Genomic DNA, 24,219 nt, shown 5'->3' with positions numbered 1-24,219 from the left:
TGAGGCCCTGAAGATAGTCAGTGGGTTTTTCTAAGCATAAATAGTAAAGCTGTTAATTGTGATAATAGCAATTCAGAAAGATTAGTATATGGGCCCAAGTCAAATGTGTTATATCAAATATATACAAATTATACAAGATCGTTTAAAATTTTGGTTTTTTGTTCTTTTTTTTTTTTTTTTTTTTTTTTTGAGACGGAGTCTACACTGTTGCCCAGGCTAGAGTGCAGTGGCGCAATCTCGACTCACTGCAAGCCCCACCTCCTGGGTTCACGCCATTCTTCTGCCTCAGCCTCCTGAGTAGGTGGGACTACAGGCGCCTACAATCACGTCCGGCTAATTTTCTGTACTTTTAGTAGAGACGGGGTTTCATCGTGTTAGCCAGGATGATCTCGATCTCCTGACCTCGTGATCTGCCCTCCTCGGCCTCCCAAAGTGCTGGGATTACAGGCGTGAGCCACCGCGCCGGGTCGTGTTTAAAAATTTTTTAAAGTTCAGTTTGAATTCCTATGAATAAGAGGTTTTTGTTTTGTTTGTTTGTTGTTTTTTCTTTTAAAGTAGTATCACCTCATTTGCTCAGATAAGCCTGTTTTTTACTACAATGATCCAGATAACTGGTGCAAATCTGTTAGACTAGACTCAGGCTTGAAAGAAGAGATAGAAAGGGATAAAACTCCTAAGACAGCTTACCTCAGGATTGTAGACTCAAGACCACTTTAATAACATCTTTCTTAACTTCATTTTAACCTTTATGTAACTTCTTTAATAAACAGATGAAAATAGTCTTACATCCCTCTTTAATGCCATTTATAGTTTTAAAATAGATTAAGCTGGGCACAGTGGAGCATGCCTGTAATCCCAGCACTTTGGGAAGCCGAGGTAGGTGGATCACCTGAGGTCAGGAGTTCGAGACCAGCTGACCAAAATGGTGAAACCCCGTCTCTACCAAAAATACAAAAATTAGCCCGGCATGGTGGCGGGTGCCTGTAGTCCCAGCTACTCGGGTGGCTGAAACAGGAGAATTGCTCAAACCTGGGAGGCTGAGGTTGCAGTAAGCCAAGATCAAGCCACTGCACACTCCAGCCTGGGCAACAGAGTGAGACTGGGTCTCAGAAAAAAAAAAAAAAAGAATAAATATCATGACTAGAATGAATAAAAGTAATAGCAATTTTAGAAAAAAAAATTGTTTTTACCTTAAAATATAAATGCATATATAAATATAAATGTAGTCTTCTCTTGGTATCCATGGACAATAGTTCCAGGACCTCCCCCCAGTGCCAAAAACCAAGGATACTTAAGTGCCTTATATAAAATGGCATAGCATTTCATATAACCCACACACATTTTTCCATATATTTTAAATCATCTCTATATACTTGCAGTACCTATTATAAGGTAAGTACTATGTAAATAGTTATACTGTATTTTTATTTGTCTTAATTTTTACTGCTATATTGTTATTTTTACTGCTTTTTTCCTCAAATATTATCAACACATGGTTGGTTGAAACCAAGGATGCAGAAACCACAGATACAGAAGGTCGATTGTATAATTAAGTTTGACCCTGTGTAATATAGATGGCAAGCTCCCAGTACCTAACTAGTACTTGCCATTAACTGATGCTCAAAAATATTTGTTTATGGATGAATGAAATATACATGAAACCGTGACAGAAAGGCCAGATTAACGTGTGCTGAGAAGTAAATGCGATGTAAAGAAGCAGAGACAGCCTAATTAGGCAAGCTCTGTAGTTATTATCTTTACATCCTGTTGCCTAACACAAACCATGTTACATGGTACTTATTAGTATTTAACTTTTTGAGTAATTAACTAATAAGAAGAGTGGACGTCAGCAACTTTTTCTATCGTAATTAATGTTGAAAATAGAGCATAATGTAGTTTATCATAAATATGAAGTCTATTGCTTAGTTTATATTTAAGTGCCACTTAACAATAGTGATACATTCTGAGAAATACATCCTTTGGAAATTTCATCTTTGTGAGAACATCATAGAGTGTACTTACACAAACCTAGATGGTATAACCTACTATACATCTAGGTTATAGGGTATCGCCTATTGTTGCTAGGCTATAAATCTGTACAGCACGTGATTGACAATACTTAATATCGTGGGCAATGTAACACAATAGTAAGTATTTGTGTATCTAACATACTTAAACAAATCATTGATCAAAATTTTGTTATATGGCACATGACTGCATTTTCACAGCCAGAAAGAGAAAAAAGTACAGATCTGCAAATGATATACATTAGATATATTACTAAGCATTCCTTTTTCTAAATATTTGTATTTCTCTAGCAGTTTTAATGATCCTCTCTCTCTCTCTAGTCTCCCAAACACACATTTCTGCACCCATCTTTTTCACACACCCATTTTAGGGGAATCAGCTTAGTCATTCCCAGAGATCTCTCTAACTGAAAATCTAAAATACAGTCAGTGACACAGGTTGTGATGAGGTTAACCAGCAGACAAGGAAACTGAAAAGGGCTTAAGCCTCAATCTCATCCTATTCTGACTATATTTGCTTTCCCAAACCTCTCTTTAGGTGTGAACTCCTCATCATACTGCTAAGTAAAATTCAAATTATCTTTTCAGAGCTGTTACATACAAGCTACTGATTTGGGGTTAACTATCTCATTAGATGATTTGTTAGCAAATGATCACCATGTTTAACTCAGAGGCTGAACTGGGCAGTGGCATTGGTAGTGGTGAGAATTTCCTTGTCCCCACCAGGTCAGGTTCAGGCCTTAAACCCTGTAATACGGTTGGTAACAGGAGAAAAACTGAAGTATTTTGTACTCACTCAGAAATAAGGGGTTAGAATTATAGTTGGTAAAGAACAACCTAGACTGTCATTTAATTTCTACCTTGCATCCAGCATTGACTGGATTTTTTTGTAATGATTTTTACATGCTTTTGGCTAGGTCCCATTGGAGCAATAACCGGGCTGGATGGATTGGTAAGGAAGTAATAAATTTCTCTCCTGGACAATACCTTCGAGAAAACCAATTTTCTCTTTCTGTTTGGGTTTCTGTGTAATATTGGCAGGTAAATCATGATGATTTTCCTAAGCTGATTCCCCAGAACACAATTTTGGCTCAGGTACGGGCTTTAATGAAATCATGCTTAGACAGTTTTAAAATACAAACACATGTGACAGCTTAAGACCAAGACAAATGACTCATTTTCATTAAGGGGATAATACATTTTTAAGGTACACAAAAGTCAAGTATGTTTCTCGTTTGAAAGGCTAGTATTTTCATCCAGAGCTGTGCCTTTTGCAAAGAAAATCAAATTTTGTTTCTTAGCACTGAATCAACTGGTAGAATTTACTTAGACTACTAGTTACTGGTTAAACTACCAGTTTCATCATATTTGCTTCATCCATTGACTTCAGTAATCTACTGGCAATGGCAATGATCAAATAAACTAACTCTTTTAATTTCTGCTCCCTGGGTTAGAAAGACTGTTTACCTAAGAAAGAATATAGAAGTTTATTTATAACAACCTCTTTGCTGTCTTTAACCTTCAGATAAATGGGGATGGTCTTGCTATTCTTTTTTTTTTTTTTTTTTATTATACTTTAAGTTCTAGGGTACATGTGCACTATAGAAGTTTATTTATAACAACCTCTTTGCTGTCTTTAACCTACAGGTAAATGGGGATGGTCTTGCTATTCTTTTTTTTAATTTATTTTTCTTTATTTTTTATTATACTTTAAGTTCTAGGGTACATGTGCATGACGTTTATATCATGTATAACTCCCCAGTGCAATCCCTCCCTCCTCCCCCCTCCCCATGATAGGCCCCAGTGTGTGATGTTCCCCTTCCCGAGTCCAAGTGATCTCATTGTTCAGTTCCCACCTATGAGTGAGAACATGCGGTGTTTGGTTTTCTCTTCTTGTGATAGTTTGCTAAGAATGATGATTTCCAGCTGCATCCATGTCCCTACGAAGGACGCAAACTCATCCTTTTTTATGGCTGCATAGTATTCCATGGTGTATATGTGCCACATTTTCTTAATCCAGTCTGTCACAGATGGACATTTGGGTTGATTCCAAGTCTTTGCTATTGTGAATAGTGCCACAATAAACATATGTGTGCATGTGTCTTTGTAGTAGAGTAATTTATAATCCTTTGGGTATATACCCAGTAGTGGGATGGCTGGGTCATATGGTACATCTAGTTCTAGATCCTTGAGGAATCGCCATACTGTTTTCCATAATGGTTGAACTAGTTTACAATCCCACCAACAGTGTAAAAGTGTTCCTATTTCTCCACATCCTCTCCAACACCTGTTGTTTCCTGACTTCTTAATGATTGCCATTCTAACTGGTGTGAGATGGTATCTCATTGTGGTTTTGATTTGCATTTCTCTGATGGCGAGTGATGATGAGCATTTTTTCATGTGTCTGTTGGCTGTATGGATGTCTTCTTTTGAGAAATGTCTGTTCATATCCTTTGCCCACTTTTTGATGGGGTTGTTTGTTTTTTCTTGTATATTTGTTTGAGTTCTTTGTAGATTCTGGATATTAGCCCTTTGTCAGATGAGTAGGTTGCAAAATTTTCTCCCATTCTGTAGGTTGCCTGTTCACTCTGATGGTAGTTCTTTTGCTGTGCAAAAGCTCTTTAGTTTAATTAGATCCCATGTGTCAATTTTTGCTTTTGCTGCCGTTGCTTTTGGTGTTTTAGACATGAAGTCCTTGCCCATGCCTATGTCCTGAATGGTACTACCTAGATTTTCTTCTAGGGTTTTTATGGTATTAGGTCTAACATTTAAGTCTTGATCCATCTTGAATTAATTTTCGTATAAGGGGTAAGGAAAGGATCCAGTTTCAGCTTTCTACTTATGGCTAGCCAATTTTCCCAGCACCATTTATTAAATAGGAATGCTTTCCCATTTCTTGTTTCTCTCAGGTTTGTCAAAGATCAGATGGCTGTAGATGTGTGGTATTATTTCTGAGGACTCTGTTCTGTTCCATTGGTCTATATCTCTGTTGTGGTACCAGTACCATGCTGTTTTGGTTACTGTAGCCTTGTAGTATAGTTTGAAGTCAGGTAGCGTGACGCCTCCAGCTTTGTCCTTTTGACTTAGGATTGTCTTGGCAATGCGGGCTCTTTTTTGGTTCCATATGAACTTTAAAGCCGTTTTTTCCAATTCTGTGAAGAAAGTCATTGGTAGCTTGATGGGGATGGCATTGAATCTATAAATCACCTTGGGCAGTATGGCCATTTTCACGATATTGATTCTTCCTATCCATGAGCATGGTATGTTCTTCCATTTGTTGTGTCCTCTTTGATTTCACTGAGCAGTGGTTTGTAGTTCTCCTTGAAGAGGTCCTTTACATCCCTTGTAAGCTGGATTCCTAGGTAAAATACCTAGGTCTTGCTATTCTTAAGTCCTACTTAATTGAGAGTCAAATATATAGTATACTGAGATTAGCCTGCTGTGACACCAATTCTCTGACACCAACTGTGTGCCCTATAATTCAGTTGAATTCTGACACTAACTACCCAGATTTAATGCAGAGCCCACAGGAGCAAGTCCTTCACAAGACCACTACCACCTCAGATGCCAGCTGCAAGTTTCAGATGTGCCCAAGCCAATTACGCTTCTCCTTGGTGGTCTGCAAATTTAGGGTTTTCTGTAACCTCCTTGGGTTAAATAATTCACTAAAATTACTCACAGAACTCTTGAAAGTGCCACACTGTGATTACTATTTTATTATAAGTGATAAAAATGAACAGCTATATAGGGCAAGGCCAGGAAGGATCCTTAGTGCAGGAGCTTCTGTCTCAGTGGAGACATGATGTGCCAACCTCCTGGTATATTAATATGTTCACCAACCAGGAAGCTCCTCTGAGCCTTGATGTCCAAAATTTTATCTGGGTTTTACTATGTAGGCATGATTGATTAAATGACTGGACATGTGATTGAACTCAATCTCCAGCCTGGACAAATTTGCTAATAACATGGTTGGACTTTCTGGCGACTAGCCCCCATCCGGAAGCTATCTAGCTGCCCTCTTTCCTTGAGTTACTTCTTTAGCATAACAAATACAATGTTATCACTCAGGAAATTCAAAGGGTTTTTTAAATTCTATGCAGAGAGCTATGAGCAAAGACTAGACATATTCTTTATTATGCCACACAAACACAAGGAGGTACATATGACACAAAAAAGTTGAACATATTTTCTCTTAGATATGATTTGAATGGCACCTGAAAATTTTGTAAGACCTTAGGTTAGCACCATGAATCTGAACTGTTATTGTATGCTATGAACCATAAACTATCAATTGATATAGCATTTCATAAAAAGAGTGCTGGATAATAGATTTCTGCTTATTTAGATTTATTATCTACGTATGCATTCAACATACATTTTTTGCATGTTTACTATGTTGCAGGTAGTGGGCTAGGTATTGCAGACACAAAATGAACAAATCTAATATTCAAGTGGGGCAGACATACAATAAACAAATTTTAAAAATAATTACAAATGAAGAGTCATGAGGGAAAAATTCAAGATAATGTATTAGAAGTAAACTGTGTCTCTAGGGATGGGGAACTCTTTAGCTAGAGTGTCAACTTTGAGAACTGAAGGACTTTTAAAACTGAAGGAAGAGACAAGACAGCTATTGGAAGAACATTCTAGGCAGAGGGAGCAGTTACTGTAAAACACTTTTGAAGTGATTTTAATTCCTTTGAGCAATTAACTTTGGGGGCAATGCTATGCTGTATATCTGATTTGACTCATAGAAAGGGAGTGTTGCCTCCTCTCTGGGGACAGAGCAAAGAAAGCATAGGTGGGACACCGACCAATGCAATCATTCCATATGTCCTCATCTTTGATTTCCCAGCTTGCTGATATTAAACCTTGTTCATACACTGCCAGGGCACCACTATCATCATATTTTCTAGAGGCTACTACTCTTTTGCTGTAAGCATAGGTGATATTGGATGGTTTGGATAACCAAACGGGGAAGAAAAAGTTGTAACTTTATTAGAGGAAAGTGGTGGTTTTAAAAAATGGGATGAACATACTAAGGTCTACTGGGGTTTGCAGTTTAGATGACATCTTTAGGGCAAATGACATTGCTGGTGCCTTTGACATCCCTAGAACGATAGGGACACACTCTGTCCCCATATTTGTTCTTCATTTCTTCCATAATAAAGTAATATCTAATAGCATATGGCCACCTGAATAATGACTATAATTTCTAGCCTCCCTTGCAGTTTGGCAGGGCTACATAGCTGATTTTTAGCTAGTAGTTTGCAAGCAGAAAGAATATTCACAATTTCCAGTCATCCACTTAAAAGGAAGAGGCATGCCTCCTTTTCCCCATTTCTCAGTCATACTAGCTACAATGTCCATGTGATAAGATATGATTTAAAGAAAATTTTACACAAATTAAATTTATCAGAGTTTGAGCAAAGAGCAATTTGTGAATTGGGCAGCACTCAGAAACAGAAGATGTTTAGGGAGCTTTGCTTTAGCAGTGTGAGTAGCAAGCTTTTATAGGTTGAATGTGGAAGCAAGGTAAAGAAATCACTTGCTTGGCTACAGATAGGAATTTGCTTTATTTGGGGTTGAAAGTCCCTAGTTATAGGGTTTTGGCAGTTTCTGATTGGTTAAGTTTAAGCTTCATTTTGCTGTTACTTTGGGCTTCACTTTGCTTATGTAGGAGCCCAAGACACTAGAGCCATTTCTGCATAAGGATCTCCCATTTATTTATTTATTTATTTTAATTTTCAAAAATATTTGTAGGTGGCCAGTCGTGGTGGCTCACGTCTGTAATCCCAGCACTTTGGGAGCTTGAACCTGTGAGACAGAGCTTGCAGTGAGCTGAGATCGTGCCACTGCACTCCAGCCTGGTGACAGAGCAAAACTTCATCTCAAAAAATATACATATGTATGTTTGTAGGTACACAGCAGGTGTATATTTTTATGTGGTGCATGAGATGTTTTGATACAGGCATGGTATGTGAAATAAGCACATCATGGAGAATGGGGTTTCCATCCCCCCAGGCATTTATCCTTTGAGTTACGAACAATCCAATTACACTATATAAGTAATTTTAAAATGTACAATTAAGTTATTGTTGACTATAGTCACACTGTTGTGCAATCGGATAGTAGGTCTTATTCATTCTGTTTTTTTTTTTTTTTTTTTTTTTTGTACCCATTAACTATCCCCGCCCTCCCCAACACCACCCCCATCACACTTTCCTGCCTCTGGTAACCATTCTTATACTCTCAATGTCTATGTGCTCAACTGTTTTGATTTTTAGATCCCACAAATAAGTGAGAATATATGATGTCTGTCTTTATGTGCCTGGCTTATTTCACTATAATGATCTCCATTTCCATCTATGTTGTTGCAAATGGCAGAACCACATTCTTTTTATGCTGAATTTTACTCCATTGTGTTTATGTACCACATTTTCATTATCATCCATCTATCGATGGACACTTAGGTTGTTTCCAAATCTTAGCTATTTGTAAACAGTGCGCTGCAACAAACATAGGAGTGCAGATATCTGTTTGATAAATTGATGGCCTTTCTTTCAGTTATATACCCAGCAGTGGGATTGCTGGATTTTATGGTAGTTCAAGTTTTGCTTTTTTGAGGAACCTCCAAACTCTTCTCCATAGTGGTCCATAGTGGTTGTACTAACACCACTATGTATATTCCCACCAACAGTGTATGAGGGTTGCCTTTTCTCCACATCCTTGCTAGCATTTGTTATTGCCACTCTTTAAGGAAAAAAAAAAAAACTCATTTTAACTGGGGTGAGATAATATCTCATCATAGTTTTGATTTACATTTCTCTGATGATCGGTGATGTTGAGGACATTTTCATATGACTGTCACTTGTATGTCTTCTTTTGAGAAATGTCTATTCAAATTTTTGCCCATTTTTGAATCAGATTATTAGATTTTGTACTATAAGGTTGTTTGAGCTCCTTATATATTATGGTTATTAATCCATTGTCAAATGGGTAGATTGCAAATATTATCTCTCATTCTGTGTGTTGTCTCTTCACTTTGATGATTATATTCTTTGCTGTGCAGAAATATTTTAACCTTATGTGATACCCCAATTAATTTTTTAAACAGTACCTTGCACCATTTAGATTAGAAGAATACCCAAGAAATGTTGGTGTTACAATCCAGAAGTCTATGTCCAAAACATCTTGCAAAGAAAAGCCACCATGCTGGCTAATACTTTTCCGTGAAAGAGAAATATATTTGTATGTAGTTTAAGCTACATTTCTGTTAACCACAGTTGAACCCATAGCCTAACTAATCTAATCTTGTCAGAAGAAATTGAAAGGTAGAAAATGTGTAATGCTTGAGGGAAACTTTATAGAAGTCTACCCACCTATCTACGAGCAGTATTCACAGAGTACAAATAACTATCGCATAAGCTTCAGAAACATTGCTGAGTGTACATTTACATAGATGCATTCTAATACTACTCTATGAGTATTGTTTAGTGGACCATTTTTACTACAATGTGGAAATGTAGTCTGTTAACATTAGTATTTTTATATTCAGTGGAGCTGAGTCTACTTGACTCCTTCTCACGGGAGCCATAATTTGGACCAAGGAGACCCTGAACTGAATTCAACATTAGTCTTCATTACATTTCTGCAGTAGAAGAAGCACCTACCTAAAAAAAAAAAAAAAAAAAGATTCAGGTTAATAAATGATATTTTCTGAGTTTAAACTTGTTCAGATTAATCAAAGGGAAATTATTCTGCTTTCGGAATTGAGTGTTTGATGTAATTACTGAAGACATCTAAAATCAGTTTTTATTCCTTGGCACCTTTTGATCATACATTAAACAGTTCATTTAAATTATACTGTGACTTACTACAGTATTCATAGATTAAATTATATAAAGGAAATACACTTTAATATAATCTGGAGTAGGGGACTGGATGCAGACATAGAAGGAAGAAGACTGGGCCATGTGTGATATTGCTTGAATTTCAATAATGGTGTTCATTGTATTTATTGTTCTTCTTTTGAAGATGTTTGAAGTTTCTCATAGTAAAAAGTTTATCGAATTACTTTTTTCATAGTATTATCTCCTTTTTTACATTTTAGTAAAAAAGTTAAACTCGTTTAATGACAGAGGGCAATAATGTGATTTCAGAACATTTTTAAGCTGTTATTATGGGTTTTACTTTATGCAAAGATGGTGTGGATAATTTATAGTATGACTACTTCCTCTATGCTTCCACACCAGTGCCATAACTTGAACCATCATTTCTTCAAACTTTTTTTATTTATTTTTGTCCTTTTATTAGAGTAGCATTTTAAAAGATAATGAATGCTACAAGTCTTCTTACAAGTTGTAGATACTCAACATTGCTTAGAAAAGTCCAAAAAATCTCACTATTATGGGCCTGAATCAAACTTCAAGAACTCCTGCAATAAAAGTAAATGCTGGAGTCAGAAGGGCAGGCCTAATGACAGCCTTCCCTATGGAGCAGTTGTTCTATTATTCTTTGAAGAGCTACAAGAAGGCAAGTGGAAGGCATCGAATAGGGCTATGCCTGTAGCTGAATCAGAAGATATGCATTGCAGTAAGAAGTAGGATGAAGATAATTATTCAACAAACATAGAAACAATATAGTATTGGCATACTTATATTACTTGAATTATTTGGCAAAATCAAGTAGTGGTTAAGGCTGAAGAAGTTCTGAAGAGAGGAAATGGTCTGTGAAGTTCAGTAAAATTACAATTCTCTCTCTCCATCCCCGTACGACATTCTTTAATAACTAAGTAATAAGCAAGTCAAAATAGCCACATTTACTTGAGAGTTATCTCATACTCCTTCCTCCCCTGCCTCCACCACTCCATCAAAATATGGTGGCAAAGACAGTGAAGTTGTTCTGGATGGACTTCAGGAGGGCACAGAAGAGGTCTCTATAAAATGTGAGGGCATTTGAAGCATGGGGCATGTCTGATATCTATATCCCATTATTTTATTCAGGTTTATCAAAGCATCAAAAATTCTTCCTTGGAAACCCTTCACCACTTCCTAGGAAAATATTTTTGCAACAGCCAAAATGTGTAATTCCTAAAATTTGGTTATTATAGAAGATATTTGGGGTCCTGAAAGTGCTAGGGATATAGGTGAGATGATGAGGGAGTACTGCAGTAGAAGAAAGAGAGCCAGGCTGAGGAAAGGGTCAGAGACAATTTTCCTGACTTTACACATTTTTTTTTGTTTGTTTAAGTAGATTTGTTTTGAGAAGAGCACGGGGGGAGAGTAAAGGATGAGATTTTATTTTCCCCTGACAATCCAGAGAAAAACTCAGACTGCCACATCTTAACAACCCTTAAGACTAAGAAGAAAATATTCTCTCTGTTCCATCATTACAAATGTAGAGCTTTAAGTAGTTCTCAAAAACTTGGTCCACAGTGAAGATGGGGAATAATGTTTAGCAGAATATGAATATAAAACGTCTATCTATGGACGGAGTGAGTGGCAAGAGTGGGATAAAGTTGGGGATGTGGCTTATCTTTCCTTTCGAGAATAGACTGCACCTCTAAAAGAGAGAAAAAGCGAGAATAGAGTCTTAGGGGACTTTTATCCATGCGTGTGAGAACACTAACAAAGATCATCAAGTCTATCAGTGTGTTGAAAGAAGTGACTAAGTACACATTGACTTCTGGACGCAGAAAATTTCTATGTAATTACAAAGACAATCTTTATTATTAAAATGAATATTATAAGTTATAGCCATAAATAAATTCCAAGTGCAACATTTTCACAGTATCTTGGGAATAAAATCAAAATGGGACATAAAATGTAAGTTGCGCAAGAGTTCCACAGATGCACCCTCTCAGCCCAAGGCAGCTTGTTCTGTTGATCCTGGGGCAGATGGCTTCTCTTTGTGGAATTACCAGTTAATAGAATTGGCTGCTTAACTGAGTGACAATGAAAACATATAAACCATTTGAATTCAATAACAATAATAATAATAATAATGACAATATTTTTACATAGAAATCACTACATATTCAAAGTTTTTCTTATTGGAATACTTATGCATTTCTGAATCAAAATTCAACACTTTATATAGGAAATGTGGAATTATTTATCTTGAAGTATACGTTACTATGGTTGAGGGTAATTCTCTTTGCACCACAATTTCATGGAACCCAGAGAGTGACAAATGAAAAGTCTGGAGGAAAGATAAGCCATGGAATGGAGAAGTTCAGAGAAGAGGCTGCTGTCTGGATCGTAGCTGCAGCAGTACTCTTAAATTAGTAAGCTACTAGTTTAGACTTTCCCCTGAAAATCAGGCCCAGCATAGGAAAGGAGAGTGGCAAAGTGAAAAGAAGATGAGCAGACATCTGAGAAACTGATAGTCATGTTCATGGATACATTTCTTAATTTCTTAAAAGTCAGCATTCTCATTATGGCAAGCAAAGTAGGTGTTTGCTTACTATATACAATATGAAAGGCAGTGCTGTAGGACCCACTTTCTTCAAAATATCTTTCCCTCCAGTCTGTCTGCTTCAGTAGGTATTAGCCCTCCATTGAAAGTCACCACTTGGGTTTAATGCCTAGTCCTAAAGCCTGGAATTCAGATATTCCTGGGTAAATTAATATTAATCTAACATTAGCTATTAGCACCATGGTGTGAATAAATTGATCAGGTTGCTGCCTGGAGAGCAAGGGAATCAAGCAGAAGACAAAACATATTGATGGGATAGGGAGTGAATAAAGTAAATCAGAGCACTGAATACAAACTTAGATGAGCAGGCCTGGGGAAAAAGGGTGTCCTCAGCTCAGCAGCATAAGAACACTGAATACTTGTTCTTTTTTGGAATGATGTAAATGGGCTGCCTAACAAATGAGTCCTACCCTCAACCATTCTCCTAAGAAGGTCAATCATCTCCTGAAAATATTTCCCTTCCTCTTTAAAAAATAGGTAGTCAAAGTGAAATCAATATGTTAGTCAAATCAAATCAATCATCTTCCAAAGTGATCTTAAGAAGTGTAATTCATGCTAATCTAGACAATAGTAAGCACAAATGGTATAGATAAGACTCTCACATTACAAGTACCCACAGTTATTTCACAATTCCACAAAATTGTTACTTGCAATTCTATTACAACACTAAATTATAGTTTAAAAAAAGACACTTTAAAGCAAAGAGACAAGACACAGTTATAGTTATGCTATTTAAAATACAATTTAACACTTACTTAAAACTTTTTTAACACATCAAAACATATACATTACAATGAATTGTTAGAAGACACATAGATACACTTGCTAGCAGCACAAAGTCAGTTTTCTAATAGCGTATTATCTTAATAACAACATATGTGTAAAATCAACACTTATCCAAAGAAAACTTTAGAAAACCTTCCATCAGTCTAGATATTAGAATTCATTTTGATGTCACCAGTTTTCCCCTGATGTATTAGTATCATAACTGTATGCCTGAAACAACCCCTTTCCTCTAAATATGATAAAGCCTTTGATTGGGTTCTACATTCCTTCTGTGAGACATAGAAGGATCTTCATTATATAGCACACAGATTTTAAGTAGAACTTTCTTAAAGTTAGAGATTTTTGCTAAAACATGTTTCAAAATATTCTCATACTTACAACATAAGGTTTAATTACGACTAATATCCTGGATCTGTTTCCCGCAAAACAGTACCAAACAGGTAGTAGGCAAGTCATCGGCCATTGGTTGCCCAAGGCTGACCAAATTAATCTTCTATACATTTTTCAAAAGGTAAAATAATTGCCTTCCCCAGCTGCTAAGAGCTAGACTTTGGAGGCTTTAGAATGGTATGTCTGGGGCAAAGCTAGACCAAAAGAAATCAATGTGGATTCTGGGGTTCATGTGACTGACTGCAATATGTATGCAATGATGGGGCAGAGAGACTTACTCTGGCTTGGGTAAGTGACTTGGCAGTCTAAGCTAAGTGTCCTTATATTAGAGTAAGAAATAAAATGTGATGAGAATTTTAAAAGGATTCGCCAACTTTGCTTCATCTTTTCATTCTGGCCTAGGTTTAATGATTCATTAGTGCACTACTTCTTCCATAGGCTCAGAAAGTGCAGGAACCTGTCACACTACCTCAATGTATCTCCAGAAGCATGATTAAAAACTTCCTCTACTAGGCAGGTCCATACATCTCCAGAAATGTTCTTTAGAAAAAGTGTAAGAGAGCCAGAACTATGATTGTCACCTTTCTGCTTTCTCCTGGGCTTAGAGGCCATTTGAGTCACCTTGTGTGGACTTTGACAAACTACCTGTCCTAGGTAGATGCAACACAGCATCTTTATAGTCACAGAGGGTTATCATAGGTAAATATGTATATTGTTCTTAGTTTAAATATGCCAGAGACCTGAGTTCAGATTTTCATTCTGTGAACAGGTGTGACAAATAATGTTTCATGTTGACACAAAAATGAAGAAAAGAGCTATTCTAGTCTTCAAACTCTGAAATGTAATCACACTTGAGAGATAAAAATGATCTTATGTTTACAACATTTTCTTTACACAGGGTAATATATCATCCATCCCACAAAATATAACCAAACATATGAAAATGGCATGTAAACTGTGATTACTAATATAAAAAGACACCTACATTTCCTCTGAATATAAAGACTCAGTATCTGCTGTAACAAAACTAAATGCTTATGGTGGCTCCAAGCTAATACTCTTTTTGTGCCTGAGGGTCACAGATAAAAGTACTGACTAGAGTTGAGAGCATATGTTTGTAGGATGTCACAGAAATTTGATATTTTAAGATTTACAGACTTGATGAAAAATTACTACACGGATATGTCAACATCAATAATGGTGGATCATAATGCTCCAAATAGGTCCTGCTTTGAAGAAGTGAATTCCCCACAGCAGTAAGATAGAGCAGAACTGAAAAGCTGTGTTTTTTTGTGAATTCTCCCCGTGGCTTGGGTATTGCAGATATGTTCTGAGGTACTTGCATTTCAGGTCATATTCAGCTTGTTTTTTGTTTTAGCATAATTCACTTGTCACAGTGGAAGCTGTATGGTTACTCACAAAGGATTTTGCATGGAGTTGGATGCTGTCATGCAAATCTTGTCTTGAAAGTCGTCTTCGGAACTCATTAGTGGAAAAGTAGTATATGACTGGGTCAAGACACGAATTCAGACTAGCAAGACACAATGCCACAGAATGAAATATTAGAATCACCCTTCTGGCTAGGCAGCTTTTAATTTCATTGGACTTCACCAGGAAATCTAAAGGAAAACTGAAATGATAAGGTGCAAAGCAAATTAGGAATACCCCTGCACAGGTTAGAATCATCTTCAAGGCTTTCTGTTTCTCTCCAAGATCTTGGGCCATGGGATATTTATCTTGCAGTGATAAAACCGTCTTCCAGGTACAATACAGGACAATCAGAAGCGGAGTTACAAACCCAATCAACTCGCCAATGGTCATCATAACAACGGACTGGGCCAGGTTTACATTCCTGGTAGAAGATCCACAAAGCATTTGGTCCTATTGCTAGGGGTATCATCGCTAGTTCTGAGGAGTGGGAAGAGTACACATGCAAGGCAGATGATCAGCCAGCCAGCAATGCTGATGTACAGGTCATATTTCTGTTTGCAGTCATGGAAGCGAAAGGGATACATGAGAAACCAAAATCGTCGCACACTGATGCAGACCAAGAAGTAGATGCTTGCATACATGTTGACATACTTCAGGTAGAAACAGAACATGCAGAGACCAGGCCCAAATGGCCAGTCATGATTCAAGTAGTAAAAGATCCTCAGTGGCAAGGAAAGAACTTGTAGTAAGTCAGCAATGGCTAAGTTTATCATAAATATCACAGCTCGTTTTGTTTCTTTCATATAACCATAGAATACCCACAGGGCTAATATATTCCCTATGAGACCTGGCACAAGAATGACAGTGTATGTCACTGCATAAATAAAGTAACGAAAATCTGTATTGTCTCCATCTGGCCCGGTACATGTGTAATTAGCAGGCATGATTCTCTCTAGAGAAACTATCTTTGCCTAATGGTGGTTCAAACCTAATTCACAATCAACTGCTGTTCCTTCCAAAAGATTGCTTGCCAGTGGTTGGAGATACCAAGTATAAAATAACCTTTCTCTTTTTACCACATCTGCCTGAGTCTCTACATATTATTTGAGGATTTTTCAAAGAACTATCTGCATTTTTTATTTAGATTTCTCTAGAGTAACTACATGGAAGTCTAGTGTACAAGCACAGATGACAAGCTGTTACAATTTCCCTCTTGTTTATTTTAAGGCCCTCTGGGACATCATGAGAGCTGATTCTCTCCCATTTGGAAAAGGAATGTACCATATAGCAGTTCCTCAAATTCCTATATGACGATAGCCTTCTCTTTACAGGTGTCTGGCAGGCTGTTTTTCTTTTGTGGCTCACATAGAAGAAAGGATTGCTTTAGTGCACAATGAGTCCGCCACTCTTCAGGGATGATTAACTTGGAAAGATCAGCTTTCTGGGACTTTTTCAGCTATATGTCAAAAGCTAAAAAGTAGGGAACAAAGGCAGAGCTGCAAGCAAAATAAAATAAGTCAATTATTTCCTGGCCCAGCTTTGAAAAAAAAGAAAAGCCTATGTTCAGAAAAATATTCTAGTTTGAATGAAAAATTCTTATGTAAGGGAAGGGTATATGGTGCAGTTTCTACAAGGCACTTTATAATCACAGAAAAACATAGCTTGAAAGAACATGAGAAGTAATCTAGCCCCTTGTTTTATATAAATATATATAATTTATATAATATAAATTAATTTATATTAGTAATATAAATCAAAATACATGAATGAATGAAACTTGGGAGCTTGTTACAAATTCAAAATCTCAGGCGTCACCCTGGACCTGATGCATTAAGATCTGTGTTTTAACAATGAACTCAGATGATTCTTCTGCGTATTAACATTTGAGAAACTATGATTTGGATTACGGCTTTACTAACCTTACTGATTGTCTGAATCATCTGGGGAAGGTTAAAAAATAAAATAAAAGCTTCTGGGTGTTTCCTCCAGAGATTCTGATTGAGTACTCGTGGGGTACAGTATGCCATTTGTATCTTTTCAAAGTTCTCCATTTGGTTTTGATATAGCGAGCCCAGCATTTGTCCTTGAACCATCATTTGATCAAAATCATTCCTATATGTCTAAAAATAAGTGGACAACCAGCTTCTCTTTAAATAATCCCATTTACTGGAGTCATTTAGTCACCTCTTAATTACCTGAGACAGCAGATGTAGCCCCAGAACAGAGAATCAAATCCCTAGAAAGTTGACTCAGTTGGGTCTATGACCCTTGTTCTGAGGTAAATAAATTTTAGTTTAGGTGACTGGATAGTTGCCTCAAGGCTACTGAAATCTAGGAGGACTTAACTAACTTTAAAGATATGTGTGGGAAGAACAAAAATGAAATGGGAATTACGAAACATCCTGCTTTGAATGATCAAATCCATGTGGTTTGAAGTGTGCTTCATTGAGCGCCTGAACAAATTGTTATTGTTATTTTACTTCAATTTCATGGTAAGTGAAACAGCACATTTTGTTTACATTTTAGGGTGTGAAGCCCTGTCCAGAAACCATCCCATCACGGGTAACAAGCAACCACTTGCTCAAAATTCAGCTTTATATTACAGTCTGGTTAGGTGCACACTTTATTAAGCCCAGAAAAAGCAGACCTAGTGTGCTGTAAGTGACTGCAAATGATGTTAAACTGAATAGTTGTGTGCACGTATATCAGAGGAAATTGTACCATTATGACACATGAGTAATCACAAGTTCTGGACAGAAGAGAACAGAACAATTTCCTCCTAATTCTGATCAGCACACAGGCAAATTTCAGGGCTTCATTTTTATTTTTGAAAATCTTCAAAGTAATAAAATGCTTTGAAAAGTATTTGCCTGGCTAGTTCTCCTAGGAAATTCACTAGTTTTGCCCTACTGAGTATTCTATCACTTTTTTAAAAAAATCAGTTTTAAAGAGAGGTGCTCCTGGATGTCACTTCGAACCAGGCTCCCAATTTATCTTAGCTTCAACATCTACAAGTGTCCCCAGGTCAATTTCATGAAGAGAGGAAACACATATGTGTAGACAGACAATACAGTTATTGTGAACATTGCCTTTTTGCCAGGAAGTTATTTTACTTAGCTAAGTCTAAATTTCTCTGCTGAGATCTGAAAGCCATTTCCTCTTAATCAGACTGCATTCTGTGTCTCTTCTCTGAGAAGTACTCTTTTAATTACTTGGAGACAGCAAGAAGGTTGTCACTCAGCCTTACATCACCAGTCATATTGCCTTTTCTCATATATCTTAATTTGTGATCATTTCTTATTCTGGAGAATAGGGAAACCAACTAGTATTGAGGACCCCACAGGCTATTCAACCTGTACGAAAATTAACAAGACCTTTAGCTACTATTCGCTTCCCTGCCCCTACCATCCATTGGAAAACAAAACAAAAAAAAGTTAGGCTGTGTATTCTTACATTGCTTTTACCTCTCAGGGTCTATTTTTATTCTTCTCCTTTTACTTAGGCAGGATTTTTCAACATTTGGCACCTAGGCTAACTGGAGTGCTTATTAAAGGTGTGCATTCCCAATGGACGACTGAATCTTATTTGTCAGAGTAGAGCCAAAGGATCTACATTTTAACAAGCATCACAGATAACCAAATTGGAGAGTCTTAAAATCCGAGAATCTTCATTGAGTGATAAAGGGCAATACCAAAACCAGTTCAGTTATTTTGTTAAGCTGCATAATCAAACTGAAGTTTTTGCAGGAATTAACTGTTTTCCTATCTTCATTGCCTGTGTTTTTGACTTTCTCTCTGCTTAAATTGCTCTATCCCATCTTTACCTGTTGAAATCCTGCCTGTCCTCCAAGGCCACTATCTTAAAATGCTGCCTTCTTCATGAGACTTTTGTGATATCTTGCCTAGTTGTGATCATACCTACCTGTGAACTCCCAAAGCACTTTGTGTCAGAAATATGTCCCTTTCTTATTCATTCCACAAAATTGTGAGCAGCTTGCCAGCAAAGACAGTGTTTTCATGACCATTATAATCTTCCACCTCCAAAGTGCACAGCTACTTTGCATGTAGAAGAAACTCAATTAGATTCAACTAAGTTTAGGTCTAAGTTTAGATCTAAACCAGAGCCTAATGTAATAGGAAAAACCCTTTAGGCAGGGCGCAGTGACTCACGCCTGTAATCCCAGCACTTTGGGAGGCCACATCTGGCGGATCACAGGGTCAGGATAGAGACCATCCTGGCCAACGTGGTGAAACCCTGTCTCAACTAAAAATACAAAAATTAACTGGGTGTGGTGGCACGTGCCTGTAATCCCAGCTACTTGGGACACTGAGGCAGGAGAATTGCTTGAACCCGGAGGCAGAGATTTCAAGGAGCTGAGATCGAGCCACTGCACTCCAGCCTGGCAACAGAGCGAGACTCATCAGAAAAAAAAAAAAAAAAAAAAAAAAAAAAAAGAAAGAAAGAAAAGAAAGAAAGAAAGAAAAGATCCCTTTAAGTCTATACATACTATGGTCTTTTGCAAACAATATTATACAGCCCCATTTTGTTGACTACTGTTTAACTTGTGATTCATAGTGGTTCACAAACCTTGTTTATCTATACATGGTTAAAAGACTAGTGAAAATATTAAATCACTTTTGATGGATACCATAAAACACTGAGCCGACAGTTTAGGATTACATGTAGCCAAATATCTGGCTGGCTATCAGTGTCTTCTGCTTTTAGCACTCCAGGTGTGTATACTCCAGCTCTTAAGAGACAAGTCACAATTTTACAAAGTTCCATTTTGCACATTAAATTTCAAATATTTCCACTTAGTAGAAGTGATGAGAAGATCACAAGTTAGTATGTTACAGTGGGAAAGCTGTATGTTTCCTGTTCTCGGTGCTGACAGGGCTGTGGGGATTTTCCTCCAGCTTTTCTGAATGTTCACCTTGTGTCTCAGAGAAAACATGAACATTTGGACAAGAAACAGGATTTTTAAAGGAAAGTTATGGGCTTCCAAGCTCACATAAAATAAACTAAGGTCCAAGATAATCAGATTCTTCTGGCCCCTTTCACTTTTTTGCAGTCCTCTTGCAGTTTTCTCCTTGAGAGTGTGCCCTATCCACTACTCCACACGATTAATAGCCTGTGAAAAGGGAGGAGTAAACCAGCCTTATGGGGTCTGGTAGAAAGACCAAGCATGAAATGGAAAATGAAACCAGTTATCAAGGCCTCACTCCAGGCTCTGGCCAGAATTGTTGGTATAGGTGGCTACCCCATAAGGTGTGATTTTAAGGGACTGAAAATCCTTATTTTAAGAAGAAGGAGGGTAAACATTCTTTCCTACTTGGTTTGGGCCCAATTTCCTTTTTGCTTGAGGATAAGCCTTTTGTCCTAGGGAGTTTAGGCTGCAAATGCCAGACTCACACCTTTAAAGATGGGGCCCAGGAACTTAAACCTGGCAAACTTTCCCTGGAAATGTCAGTGCTTCACACAAACTAGGAATTTCTGGAGTATATACAATATATTCCAGTAGATCCCAGAGCTTTTGCATCCTTGGCCTTTATGCTCAGTTACTGTATCAGCTTTTTTTTTTCTTTTTGTCTTAGTGCTTGGTTTTATTCCTCCACAATTACTTGTTCTTTACCTATATTTGGGAGTCATTTTCTTCACAATATATTATCCAAAATCTATAGCATTTCATTTTAAAGAACAACAACAACAAAAAAATACAGAAGTCTATAAGCAGACATTAGGGTTTTCAGAAACTTTTAGAAATAATCCTAATTAAAATGATTTAAAATTTAAAAATGTAATATTAAAATACAAGTGACAAAAACGAATTGTTGGCCTCTCAGTAACTAATCTATAAAGTGCACACGGAGCTTTCAGAAAATACACACAAAAATATGCCCATGAACATTTTGTGTATCAATAACTACACAATTAATTTAAAATACGGGTATCTCATTCTTACATTTTAAATGACAGACACTAGACTCTGTCCTTAGATTAAGTTTTGAGGAAGGTATGGGTGAGAGGTGCAAAACATTGACCACTGTTATTACAGATGATTGAAAATAAGCCTCCCTTAGTGGCACAGTTTTATCTTTTGCTAGACTTGTATTAATTTTCTGGATCTTGGTAGCATGTTTCCTCTGCTACTCCTACTAAACAGGATTCTGGTTCGTTATTTCTCAATTTTCTACCATTTTTCCTACACTTTTGATTGAAAAATCAAAAAATTGATTTTTCCTATCATCAATTAGGCAAGACTTTGGAAGAATTCACTTTATCCCTCAATTCAGAAAATAAGCCTCCATTGTCATTGAGCAGTAACGACATGCAAGGAACCAGTATTGTGGGCCTATATTTCTCCTCCAGTGTCATAACCCTCTGATTAGTAGAAACGAACCAAACATTTTGGCAACTTGTGGCTCTCAGAACTATCCTTCTGATTAGTAACACTGAAGTGTCATTAAAAATAAAGATGTCTGGAGTCTTTAACTAATCTTCCACCAGTGATGACAACTCTATGTCTGGCACAAGCCACCTGGCTTTGGTGGAAGCAGAAGGTGACACATAATTTCTAATGCATCTCCTACATGGTCTTTTTTTTTATAAGCTACTACAGTTGATAACAGAGTTATAATTGTAAAATGTTAGAGTAGTAGGAGGTATCCTGGAACTATCTCCAAAGGAAGGTATAGGGTTGTAGTGGGGGCGGGGAGAGATTCCTAGATTAACCTTAAAGACTTGTGATAAATCTATTGTACCCATGATCCAAGTACCCAGGTAATGACATATTCATTTGGATCTCACTCTACTACAAGTCTATAATAAGGATGCTCCAAGTATGAAATATGAAAATCAAAGAATAATGTAGGTACTCATCAGAACTGTTGTCACATTTTTCTCAGATAGCATCATATATATTGATTGGAAGGGAGTGGTGAAAACCATTCATATGGGACCATTTCATATGACTCCCTCTGTTCTTCCCACAATAATCTTTTAGGTACTAGATTCACAAAGGCCCACACATTTTGCTCTCCTGTATGAGATGTATAAAGTGTCCTAAAGGATAGCAGACTTCATCCCAAGTCATGGCTGAGATCATGTGAAGCCCTAGAGCTTAATGCATGGACAATATTTGAATGGAATGGTACATATTTGTGTCCACTGCACAATATTCTGTTACTAAATAAATTTTCAGTAATTTACATTATTTGCAATATTTGGTTCATTTTTGAGACTCCTTATTTCATAGGATGAAAAGTAATATAATTTGATGTTGGGATCTAATGAAGGAGGACTGGCAGGTCAATGTTGTCTGCTTTTGTTTTTTGGCTTTAAAAACAGAAATATATTATCCCTTCTTTTCTGTAGTCTACAGTTTTAATTACAAAGTATCTAGGAAACTGAGAAAAATCCCTTCTTCCCAATCTTTCCAGATGTTCTTGCAGAAAGACAATGGGCCTCCATTCTGGATTAATTCAAAGGACACAGTGTTGTCTCCTACCTAAAAGTAATAGACTAGTAAATATCCTGCTGGCAAAAGTAAACTTTCTGTACCTTTTTAGCATAATATCAGTAACACTCAGCAGTATTTCAGAAGGCAAAAACAAATTCATGTTTTCTCTTTTTATAAAATTTTGACATGAGCAATTGCCCTACTTCCTTTTTTTAATACGTTAAATAGCAAGACTTTCTTATTTTAGACTGACATATTTCTGCAATTGCCTTTATCAGATACAGGTTGAACTATCTTATTAAGTTGTGTAAAATCTTTCAAGTATCCACACTACAATGGCCTAAAAAATCTAACATTCTAAGTCTTGTTCTGCCTTATAGCCTGATTTATTATTACACCTTTTCAAATGCCCTAGGCTTCCACCATGCCACACTGTTCTAGCATACAGCATGTACCTCGATGTCTCTGTCTGTCTGACTTTAACTTGAACATCCTTATTTTCCAGCTTCCCAGCAACACTTTATCACTTTGGTGGGTGGGAAAATTTTGATTCTCTAGTAGGAGATATTTTGATTATCTAATTTCTTCCCATAAATCTTCCTTGAATCATTTACATTGGAATTGGCCCTTCTTCCTTTAGATTCCCATAGCATGTTGCATGTACCTGTGCCATAGCCTGATATGGTTCAACCTCTTTAATGGTATAGATAGTTGTCTACACAACCACTAGATTGTAACCTCTTTGAGAGTAGGAACACTGTCCCATTAATTTATGCATTCCTTGCAACAATTAGAATAGATCTTTACTAAATGCCCATTAGTAGATCTTTAAGAAACACCTGTTAAACAGATACCACATCTGCACGTTTACAGAACCATTATTTTAAATTGTCTAGTTCTGTATCATCTTTGCAGCAGAGCATTTAAAGGCCATTCAAGTTATAAAATCTAAAGGCATATTTAGTAATTGTTAGCTATTGTTTTATTTAATGATATTGTCCACTGAAAAACATTTACATTTGAAAATTCCAAAGTCACTTTTTTAAAAACTTTTTTTTAAACTGATAATTGCATTCAGATTTTTTTTTCTTTACACGCTTGTCTCTCCTCTCCTCTCAAGCTTATCTGCCGGGAAATTTGCTCTTCCTTACTGGTCACCTGCCAATGGATAAAAATAACTGCTTTGAACACTGCCCACTGAACTGACTAGGATTTCCTGCACGGTTTCCCCCAAATAATCACAATGTGTTCACTTAAGTGTTTGTGAAGCAAACTGAAATAACTTTAGTAACAAGCAAAATAAACCACCTCCTTTGCAGCAACAATGACCCCTCTAGCTTCACATCCATTTAACCTTTAAAAAAATCTTCCAGCTAGAAAATTACCATCTTTATCTGCAATCCATTAGCTAAGGCAGAGTACACAACTCAAAACACAGTCATTGCCTCATTTAAAAATCTCAACTCTTATGGAGATACATTTATGCAGCCACATCGGATTACAATCAAAGAAAGCAAAACGAAAGCAAGTCAGTTAAAAAAAAAAAAAAAAAAAAAAAGCATCACCTCCTCTCCACACACATGCACCAAAATGGAGTAGACCACACTTCTTTGTGGCCATGTAGTGCTATTTTTATTTTCCCTGTCA

General features: G+C 36.9%; 1 protein-coding gene across 1 annotated transcript in view; it reads right to left on the bottom strand.

The window, feature by feature from the left end:
* Nucleotides 1–11,728: 11,728 nt before the first annotated feature.
* The window catches only part of GPR174 (G protein-coupled receptor 174), a 29,551-nt gene continuing 17,060 nt past the window's right edge, over nt 11,729–24,219 (bottom strand). The window contains 2 exon segments of the mRNA XM_033200964.1: nt 11,729–15,541; nt 15,544–16,609. Coding sequence (XP_033056855.1) covers nt 15,057–15,541; nt 15,544–16,057 — 999 coding nt within the window. The 5' untranslated portion in view covers nt 16,058–16,609 and the 3' untranslated portion in view covers nt 11,729–15,056.

This window comes from Trachypithecus francoisi, unplaced genomic scaffold (genome assembly GCF_009764315.1).
Source record: "Trachypithecus francoisi isolate TF-2019V2 unplaced genomic scaffold, Tfra_2.0 Lachesis_group6, whole genome shotgun sequence".
NCBI lineage: Eukaryota > Metazoa > Chordata > Mammalia > Primates > Cercopithecidae > Trachypithecus > Trachypithecus francoisi.
The sequence above is the reverse complement of the archived record's forward strand: the minus strand, read 5'-3'. Positions and strand labels throughout refer to the sequence as shown.